Genomic DNA, 11,236 nt, shown 5'->3' with positions numbered 1-11,236 from the left:
GTTCCTTAGTCTCACCTTTCCAAAACTGAGCGTTGATACTATCAAGCTTATTACAAATAGCCTTTGGAAACAGAAAGCATGATATCAGGTAAGCAAGGATTAATTAATAATGAGGCTTTTTAAGAAGTTAACCTACTTAGAATTTCACAGCCAGGGAAGGGGTGCACCTAAATAGAAGGAACTTAAAGGCATCTCTTTCATATGAAGGTGAGAACAGATCGACTTAAATTTTGACGGGGTGTTCTAACTAAAGAAAAATTCACTTTTTCCCAAATTTATCTTTTGCTCTACAATATCTTGGAAGAGCTGAAGGACTGCTTCAATGACCAAAATGTCACAAACAGTCCTAACTCTACATTGCTAATCTTGACATTGATGTACTTGTCTACTTTCCTTGACTAATTTAATTTTCTGTACATAAAAATTTTAAAAAATAAAAATAAAAAATAAAAAATATCAACCATGGACGCTCTAGGGAAGAGAAAGGTGTCACCATTTGAAAGTAAATGATGAGAAATTTCTTGGAGCAGACATTGAGATTTTAATTCCTTTAAGCGAATTAATTGATCTGAAAGCCTATAGAGATCTGCTCTACCAAAGAGAAGTTTGTCATCAGTGAAGCAGATAAGAGATTTTTGGAGCAGATCTTGAGATTTTAATACCTTTAAACAAATTATTTGACCTGAAAGCCTCCAGAAGTCTCAAATAGTCCTTTTATGGCCAAGATGAACTAACATGGGCTTAAAGGACAGCCTTGCCTACTGCCTCTTGAAGTTTCTAAGGAGTTGGAACCTTTTAAGTTTAATAAAGTAGATGATAAAAGAGATCAAAACACTAGTCAAGTCACACCAATGGTCAGAAAACCCTAAATATTGAAAAAGAACTCGGATACAACCCCATTCAAGACGAACATAAGCCGACATATGCAATTTGATTGCCATAGCCAACCTTGTTTCCCTCTGCAATTTTCTCATGTAATGAATGATCTGATGGGGCAAAATAATGTTGTCCAAACCCCACCCCCGCGCCCCACGCCCCCGCCCCGCCTCTCTCTTGAGGAAAACAGCTTGGTACAGGGAGATAAACCTATGAAGACCAGGCTACAAAAGATGAGCAATAATTTTACTATTTACATTTCATCTTTTCAGATCTGTATTTTTACTCCAGTGTGTTGAGGATGAAACAGTGAATAGATCCACACAAGACAAAAAATTGCAGTTTCTCATATGCTTGGCCATAACTTAGTTCTCTTCCTGTGCCAACAAGTCCACTGAACTTACCAGCAGAAATGGCTGCCACCTGCAATTTGATATAAAAAAAAAGCCTTCAGGTCAGAACTCATACACGGTCTATTCCCAGAACTCTCTCCCTTATACAAGTAAAAATTTTGATGCCCTTTTTCTTGGCTGCTCCTAAGTTATTTCTGCACTCCTAAATAGTTGTCCCAAAAAAATAGAGGGGGACAAATAGGAGGGGGGAGTTTGGAAGAAGAGGATCATCAACAATCAAAATGTGGTTCCTTTTTTTTCTTTCCCTCCTTTTTTCCAAGGCTACAATATACGGCTCTAATGACCCAAAATGAAGGCATGTATTTCGGCCCAACTAGAGACCGTATAAAGAATGCCAGACAGCCCCTTCCAATTACAAGAGCTGCCATCGAATTCCTTCTGTTTCTTCACCAAACCAGTAAACAATGGAACAAAAGAAACACCAAACTCACTCCCAACTCTCCTCAGACTTGAGCTTGATCCTACCACGATGCCTACATCTGCTTCTAGCAGGCACAGTAAGTCGCCCACTGAATCGCCAATGTATATAGACAAGTTCTTGCCATCATCACCACGATTCTTTAGAATCTCCTTGAAAGCTTTAACCTTGTCCAAGGGAGATTCTACCTTCATAATAATCTCACCCGTCGAGATGGATTCTTCATAAGAAAACTGATTTGCATGTACATTCAAAACACTTAGGCCCCCTGCTCCACAGAAAAGGTGAAGAACTTTTAAATGTCTTTTCCAGCAATAATAATATAGCATATAAGAGAGGAGGGGGGGGGGGGGATGTAATTTCAGAGATTATCACAGTATTGATCAAGTGGAATCCTGACCAGTCATGTATAGCATTCAATTTAACGAAACCCACTGCAAAAACAAGATTTGAAGAATATGACATGACATGCTCAGTTCCAAAATAATTTTATTCTCCAAAAAATTATAGTGTAAGAACATGCAATTTGGACCACTTGTTGCAGACCCGACATGATAATAAGAACAGAGAGCCACATGAATTCAGACACAAAAACAGGATCATTAAGTCAGGGCAATTCTGGCAGTATAGGAAACCAGATTTATAGTGACAAACATGAGGCAGCCACATTATTATCATCAGCTATCTGACATATTCAAGTATTCAACCAAATTCAGAACTTTGCAGGCATTTAGGATTTTCACCAATTGATAAAGGGCGTACCCAGTTCACGAACCTACAACCATTGTAGGGTCTGGGGAGGGTCATAATGTACGCAGCCTTACCCCTGCTTGCAGAGAGCCTATTTCCAGACATGAACCTGTGAACACTAAGTTGCAATGAAGCAACTTTATCATTGCACCGAGGCCCTCCCTCAAAGAATGTACCCAGTGCAAGAAGCTCCTGATACACACATACATAGATGCTGCCAGCTTGCTATGAAAACGCACAATTGTGCAGTTGAGGCATATTAGAGGAAGTTATTTCAAGAAAAGATTTATAGAACTTTAACATCGGGAAAATAATTTCACGATACACAAGTCTTAAGAACATGCAGCAAACAATAATCAAGATAACAAGAGACAAGTCTCACATAAACTCAATCTCCAAAGAGGAAATAGTATCTTCTGGGGAACATATTGAAGTTGAAGCTGTTGAGGCAACCGAAGTTCACAGAGTCATCTGTACATTTGGTTGCAGAATCTACAAACATCCCCTAGTAAATCCATATCTCCAGTCCCATCCATTTAATTCAGTTAAACTTTGATCTGTAATAAGGGTAGGGTGTTGGGAGGTGGACTGATCAGGACTCACGGAATTTCAGTCAACATATCAGTTAACTAGAAATTGCAAAGGGCTGACCCATTGATCTCCAATTTGATTAACCATGTCGCCTCATCATATAAGCAATTTACACATGCTAATTTGCTTATTATTAATATGGAAAAGAAAAAACATAACAGAGATTACACCCAAAACAGAAGATACATCAAAATGCAACAGAACTCATTCTCTAATCTGGCAATGGAATAGAATTCCTGGAGCCCCACGTCAAGAGTACCTTGCCTAGCCAACAGGTCTGCCATCATTAGCTGATACAGGCTTCCAGTTGAATGAGCAGATCATCAGGAAAGCAACGGGATTTAATATGCCTAACAGGCTAACAGCATGTGCAAACCTCAAAGGAACCTGATAATAGGACATGCAATGAAAGGCGCCAGATTTCCTTCCACCAATAAGTAGCTATCTAATCCTCTCACAGAACCATCTCCAATCCCATGCAAATCAACAAAAAATTGGTTCTCATAGAGTTCCCATCTCCATGAGTATTCAATGAGGAGATTCTTAAAAATAAAATCTGTAGCCAGGTCTTTCGCTACTTTTCTTGCTACGTCACTGGCTGAGTCTACTAACTCCCCTAGTTCTTCTAGGTTATTTCTTTTTCCTTCTACTCCTAATTTGTTTGCTTCAAAAGCAGCCTATACATCTCTCCCCCAGGACCTCTAGAGGCCAGAACCCTGAGAGTTGAAATAATATGAGCCTCGTTTTTTCCCTTTTTTTTTTTTTTTTTTGGGTGGGGGAGGGGGAGGTTAGGTTGGGTTGGGTTGGGTTGGGTTGGGGTGGGGTGGGGTGGGGTAGGGATAGAGAGAGCTCTCAATTTTTATGACTTTCAATACTCACCATAAAAAAAACTTTAGTTTCCAGATGAAGAATGGTAATATTATTAACTTCATCTATCGAGTGGTCACAAGTTAGGAAACAACCTCACCGCGAAGCGAGGGAAAAGGCTGCGTACAATATGACCCTCCCTAGACCCAACAGTGGCGGGAGCCTCGTGCACTGGGTAAGACCCTTAAACTTCAACTATCACTGCCCAACTTAAGCAAATGACTACAAAAATCCAAAATAAATTCAAGTAAGACAAAAGGTCTGTTATTGGCTAAACATTCTAACTGTGACAATGAACTCTTCAACTTCTTAGGACATGGGCAAAAGGTAAGTGTAGTCAACGACACAAATTGAGTACCCAGTGCACGAGGCTCCCACCATTGCAAAGTCTAGGGAGGGTCATAATGTATGCAGACATACCCCCGCTTCGTGGAGAGGCTTAGTAGACTCAGTATGATACTCTATGCACACATAAAGAGAAAGGTTGATAAAATATAGATGTGTATTGATCAAAACATGCCAATTCAGGGGACCAACATAAGCATTCAATATGTTAAAGGTAAATGTGTTATGTTAAGTATGGACCTATAGGAGTCGTGGATCCCTATTGGACCCTCTATTGTGGTCATAATCTTGGCTTGTCCATATCTACGAACTCTATTCCTCACCCCTATCAAGAGGCCTTATTTCATTCTAGGTGGAAAGTGGCAATGGAAAAAGAAATGGAAGCTTCAGTCTCTCGCTAGACATGGACCCTAGTAGATTTACCTCATGGTAAAGATCTTGTCCGTTGTTGCTAGATCAACACTATTAAGTATCATCTGAATGGCTCAGTTGAATGGCTTAAGCCTCATCTGGTTGTGAAGGGCTTCACTCAGACTTATGGTATGGACTACTTTGAGACCTTCTCCTCTGTTTCTCATCTCAATTCAATTCGTGTTCTTAACTCCATGGCTGTAAATTCAGACTGGCTGCTTTATCAGCTGGATATCAAGAATGCCTACTTATACGATGATTTACAAGAAAGAATTTATATGGAGCAACCTTCAGGGTATTTTGCTCAAGGGGAGAATCACACAAAGCATGCAAGCTTCACAAGGCTATTTATGGGTTGATATAGTCACCTAGGGCCTGGTTTGAAAACTTCAAACCAATTGTCACTAAATGTGGGTTTTCACAATGCTACTCTGATCTCACCAAGGTTCTAAAGTGGTGGTATTAATGGTTTATGTTGATGACATTATTGTATTTGGGAATAATACGTATAGCATTGTAGAGATATAAACTTTTCTACATCAGCACTTTCAATTAAAGACTTGGGATCCCTCAACTATTTTCTTGGTATTGAAGTTCTACGAAGCAAGAAAGGGATTAGCCAAGTGGTATGTTTGGCTGTGTAAACCAGCTGATACCCCTATGGATCCTCATCAAACGCTTGGCTTAGATAAGGGTGATGAGCTTGATCATCTGCACCGGTACAGAAGACTTGTTGGGAAGCTTATATATCTAATTGTTCCTCATCCTGACATTTCCTTTGTTGTGGCTGTGAGTAACCAAATTTATGCAGTCACCAAAGAGAGGTCATTGGGAGGCGGCTTGTCATACCTATGTACCTAGAGGGAGCTCCAGAGAAGGGGCTTATTTATCGATCGCAGCAGACCACTGATTTGGTAGGGTTTTCTGATGTTGATTGGGCTGGTTCTGATGGAGATAGGAGTTCTACCCACAGGTTATTGTACATTTAATAGAGGCAATCATGTCTAGTGGCATAGCAAGAAGCAAACAAGTGTGGCTCATTCCAGTGCTAAGGCAGAATATAGAGCGATGGATCATAGTGTAGCTGAGTTAATGTGGTTGAAGTCTCTTCTTCAAGAGTTGGTTTCTGATTTCTCAACTTATGAAAATGTTTTGTGATAATCAAGTTGCCATCTACATTGCCAGTAACCTTGTATTTCGTGAAAGGACTAAACATATTGAGGTAGATTGCCACTTCGTATGGGATGCTGTTTTAAAGAAGCTGATTGTCACACCGTTTGTTTCATCGGCTGAGTAGTTGCCTGATCTGTTTACTAAATATCTCTTTGGTCCTACTTTCCAGTTTCCGGAAGTGTTGTTCCAAGCTGAGCATGGGAGATTTGTATGCTCAAGCTTGAGGGGGAGTGTTAAAAGTATGGTCCTATAGGAGTCATGGTCCCCTATTGGACCCTCTATTGTGGTATTGTGGTCATCATGTGCTGGAGGTAGGAGAAGTAAGGAGTTCTCACAATAGAGGGTCTGCCCCTATTGTGACAGAGGTCTGATTAGTTTCTAATTAATTAGATTCTGTTTTAGTTTCCTGATTAGTCTAGGAATCCTTATCATGTTGTATTTCTGATTTCCTATTGGGTAGTAAATAAAAGGAAGAGTCAGAAAGTGCAACAATTAACAAGTTCTCTTGCTGCTCTATTCTCCCTCTCTTTATCTCCATCGTATCTCGTCTCCTTCTCTTTCTTTGTCTCTTGTTACTGGTTGTTAGTTATAGAATTCTACAAGTTACATGTTCAATAGACCATATGTGTCTACATCTACCAGTTATATTCATTTCAGTTACCATGTTATCGTTGATACGACTTTGATGTAAAATGATAGATCCCATAGGTGATAATCAATAGAAGTAGTGAACGATGATATATATACCACATCAACGCAAAGACCGAAGTAATCACAAAATGTTTCGTTCTATGCAAATTTTAACTTTATAAACACTAATTGTTACCTAACTTCTCAATGCTGGGATACCAGAAAGAGACAATCATTGATGCAGAATTCCAGCAAGAAGAGAAGATGGGCTATTGTTTTGGGTTTGGTTTAGTTTTTATGGGTTCAACCCAACCTATGGTTCAAGCTTGGTTTAAGTTAGGCTTAATTTGAGTGGCCAATGGGTTATATGGGCCATGGGATTAATATTTTTAGTTTACTGTCATAATTGATCAATTCTATAAGCCTAAAAATTAGGGATTTAAGTCCTATATGGGATTCGGTAGGTAAAATCTATTTTGAAATGTTCTAGAATAACTTCTATTTTGAATACAGACTTCAGTTGTAAGGAATCCCTCCAACATACATAGGGCTTTCCCACTTTAGTGATTGTTATGGAGTTATAAATAATGGATAAGGGCATAGGCCCTACAACGATTTGACAAACCCTAGCTTACGCTTATTTATTTCCTGTGTGATGCAGAATGCTCTTGTGGAATGCAATAGCAGCCTTGATGGGATGCCGAGATGGACTGGTGAGATGCTGTCAAGTTATAGTCTATAGGCGGGAGGCCTAGTTCATATCCTTCTTTTTCATTCTATCAAGGTCAGACCGACTTTAATCTCCAATCCTGCATATACTAGTTTACTCTTTTTATTTTTCCAATCCTGCATATACTAGTTTACTGTTTTTATTTTTCTTTGCTGTTGTCTTACTTTTCTCAGTTTTCAGATCAGTATATAGTGCTGATATTCCCTTCTCCTTTCTTTCATCGATCACAAGTTGTGATGGCAGTTCACTGCCTTCTCCTATGTGCTGTTACAGCACTACTTCCCCACTACTTTCTATTTCTGTTAGCTTCTAAATTATGGTTTACTTGCTAATTCTGTTCAGCCTTACCACAATTACAGTTCTACGTTTCTATTTTGATTCCTACTTGCCATTTTGAGAGATTAGTTACAACCGTCTAATAGTTACCACATTTGGACATGCTATTTTCTAAATAGCTAGTTTTTCTTCTGTTCAATGTTCTGGTTTTTGAGTCTTACTTGCAATTCCTAGGATTCTACTCGCAAGTTTCTGTTAGATAGAAAATCTGGTTTCTATTTTAGCTGCCTGCTATTTTGCGGCTTAATCTTATTTTAAAATATGGCTGTCGGATTAACTCCAAAATTTGGAATACCAATCTATACTCCCTCTAGGAAATTAGAACTTTGACCCGATCTGAGTCACCTTAGTCATATTGCTGGATTTCTCTAGATTATATGTTGGTTTCTAATCCATAGCCCTTAAGTGATTGGTTACCAATCAATCACCCATAATGCTACATCTGTGCATCAAAAATAAGGAAATAATATACAGGCCTGTCCATGTGTGTTCTTCTTAAGTTCATGATATCACAATTACAGCACCACCTGAGATGTCATGACAATTATAAAGTACTAAAAGTAGTAATTCAACTGACCGCATTTCAACCAAGACAGCTAATAATGGTAAACAACATGTTGTGTCTAAATATAACAAAAAAATAATGAGGAAGCCTAAAGAGCTCCGACATGATCTGGCCTCAAGTGCCGTCCCAGATACATTCTATGATATGAGATTAGCAAACCTCTTCTGAGCCCCTTCATTCACGCAATAACAATGCCAAAATGTACTTAGGATTTGAAATCAAATATCAGAAGACCCTTCCAAGTTGATAGTTTGATATTTTTTGGTATCATCCATCATTGGAGGATCACTGCACCTAATCAATCACTTCTGCAATTGAAATAAAAACAAAATGCAGTATCATCAACCCTCCATATGTGAAACTCATTTTGATCACTCCAAACATCTTATGCCCTAGTTCTGATGATTTCAAAAAATATAATCCCAAAAATATATAAAAAATACGGTGGGATCATCAGTATCTGGTAGTCCTTATCCATACCCTTGTAAACTTCCCATCATCTAAAGATGACAGAAAATGCATCTATTAAGAAAGAAGCATCCAAGTATACAGATTCTGATGGTCCCTGTAAGAACTCAAGCAACGGAAAAGGTGGAGTGTAAAGCAGTGGTGATTATTCTATAATTTATGCCGAGTCATCTAGAAACTTGACGTGAATTCTATTGGTTTTATGTATCACGACATTTGTTATATTTGGTAATACTGTGTTCTTTTGGGGCATGACGCCCCCAGCTTACAGTCAAAAAATAATTTTTTTATTACCCTCCCCAGACCCCACAGTGGCGGGAGCCTCGTGCACTGGGTACACCCTTTATTCCCCTGATGATTTCCCCCAGCAGAGAATAGCACTTCCCAGTAACCAACTGGACCTCCCTTAACCCAAATTCAAGCATCGAATCGACAGCAACTCTTCATAGAAACCATCATGGGAAGAGTAGAGAAATGAATCTGCAGTTCCAACTAATGCAACTTCCAGAAACCAGACAGTAGCAACAGTGGACATCTATCATTACCCAAATGAACCCACTGACCACAGTTCCCATAGTTTACTGATCAATCAACTTAATGCCTTTCCTAGGAACATGTACTTTACCGGAAATAAGGAGAGTAGAACTGAAGACAAAACCAAAACCAAGCCAATAGAGAAACATTCAAAATATGACTCGATCAAACTATGACATATTAGCTCAAATTAGCTTAAATTACATCAATTAGCAAATGACATCACGGAAAAAAAAAAATCATCTTGGTCCTCTTAACAATTTAGTTGTACTTTTAATCAAATCCAAAACCTTGAAAAAATGGCTGGTCTAATCAAACAGAGTTACAAGAAATTTACGGAATCCATATCTTTGCAGGACATATGAATAGGGGATTAATATTATATTAAAATGCACACCTTGAACTCAAGTAGTTGAAAAAAAAATCATATTAGCCACAGCGTCTAGGCAACCCAAGGCGTTGGAGGGAGGTTGGACAGAAGGTGACGCCTTGATAACTATGTCCAAAATATAGGCTAAATAGGGTAAGAAGTGCGGGACAGCAGAATAGAATCAAGCAACCAGTTTATGGCTGTACTAAGTTCTGTTGAGTTGACCTTGAAATCAATTACCAGCATAAAAGAAACAGGAAGTTTAACAATACGGAATTATGAAAGACCACACTTTGAGAAAACTATACAGAACCAAGAGTGGTAGTACAGAGGTGAAAAACATTAGGGGTAAAAAATACGATCCCAACCAAGCAGTAAAGAGAATACCTGATGAAAATGCTGATCTAATGAGATCATCACACCAACAATAAGAAAGTACATGTAAATCTGCTTTCAGCCCTTCATTCTTTACAACTGTCTGGAAGAAACCCGCACAACCATCTTGGAGTATAAGACGCTCACCAGCCTTTTTTATGTCCTCTAAATTTAAACCCTTCAGGACCCCTGACTCAATCACTCTTGCATTTGCCCGTTTCTCAAAGTCTAAGAGATTCTCAAGTGCTTTGGACAGATCTTCATAGTTGAATTCATGCACTGCCAAGAAAAAATAGGATGGTGGAAAACTCTTGAGACCATTTCAGAAATGCAAAGCCTTGAATGAGAGAGAAAAAAAAAAAAAGAAAGCAACCAAGAAAAAACACCAGCTTCACATACCTTTCTCTGAGGGCATAATGCTCTCTATGCATTGTTCATACTCTTCTGTATACTGCTTTGAAAGAACACTCCATGTGTTCCTCAGATCAGCAGATGACATTCGGGGAAGTGGATTTTCCATTCCACTCTGATCAGCTTTTGGTACAGTTAATATTGCAATCTCTGCTAAAATGGCAGAGGAATCAACAATGGTGCAAGTCAAATCAAAATCAGAAAATAGAACAAGATGATAATCCGCAAGGTCAAGCACTCTAGTGAAAGGAACTATAGTTCGTTGAACAATTGGTTGGGCAGTAAAAAATTCTATCTCAAGTTTCATAGCCTGATGATAGAGCTTTTCCATGACTTCAAGTTCCTCTCCTGTCAAAGAGACACTTAGCTTATCAAGCAACTCCTCAGTCTGCCGAGCTGATGCCTGTGCACATTCAGGAGGGAGGAAAATTTTGGATCAGCAGCTCGACTAAATAGTGCAGTAGTTCACAATTAAAGTTAATGACACTAACCAGTCAAAAAAGAATTCATGGCAGTGTCAGAAAGTGTATTGGTTTGAAGATCCAGTGAATGAGGGGGTGGGGGAATAAAAAGTATAATGTACTAATGAAACAAACCTCAAATGTTTCAGAGGCATAGGTGTCAATCCATTTCTTGTAGAGGTGACTGCCATCGTCAGGATCCAGAAGTGCCTGTAGCTCCTTACCTAGGAAGGCATAGAGCCTCATACAAGGCGTCATAGCACTCAGTGTGTAAGCAGCAACTTTTGTCTTCTCAAAGGGAGTAGCAATTTTGCCATGACCTTTTTCTCCTTCAACCTTTCCTGAGGCCGTTGCCAGCAAGAAATTTGTATATTTCAGTGTTGCCAAGGAGGCACTTATCTCAGTTGCAGGATCAAAGCCCCATTCCTGCATAGTAGTTCCCTTAGAATTTGCATAAAGACCTAAATAGATTAAAATTGGTTTTTTTTTTTTTTTTTTTTTTTTTTTTTTTT

The 11,236-nt window shown here is 38.9% G+C and overlaps 1 protein-coding gene across 1 annotated transcript in view; it reads right to left on the bottom strand.

Annotated features, from left to right (window-relative positions):
- Window positions 1-1,110: 1,110 nt before the first annotated feature.
- LOC122089166 (bifunctional TH2 protein, mitochondrial-like) overlaps window positions 1,111-11,236 on the bottom strand; it is a 14,319-nt gene continuing 4,193 nt past the window's right edge. Inside the window, exons 3-6 of the mRNA XM_042658679.1 lie at window positions 10,860-11,150; window positions 10,252-10,666; window positions 9,865-10,131; window positions 1,111-1,975 (exon numbers count right to left, since the gene is read on the bottom strand). Of these exons, the coding sequence (XP_042514613.1) occupies window positions 1,566-1,975; window positions 9,865-10,131; window positions 10,252-10,666; window positions 10,860-11,150 (1,383 nt within the window). The 3' untranslated portion in view covers window positions 1,111-1,565. The remainder of the gene's footprint in view (window positions 1,976-9,864; window positions 10,132-10,251; window positions 10,667-10,859; window positions 11,151-11,236) is intronic.

This window comes from Macadamia integrifolia, chromosome 9 (genome assembly GCF_013358625.1).
Source record: "Macadamia integrifolia cultivar HAES 741 chromosome 9, SCU_Mint_v3, whole genome shotgun sequence".
Taxonomy (NCBI): Eukaryota; Viridiplantae; Streptophyta; class Magnoliopsida; order Proteales; family Proteaceae; genus Macadamia; species Macadamia integrifolia.
Note: the sequence above shows the minus strand (reverse complement) of the source record. Positions and strands in the feature narration are given on the sequence as shown.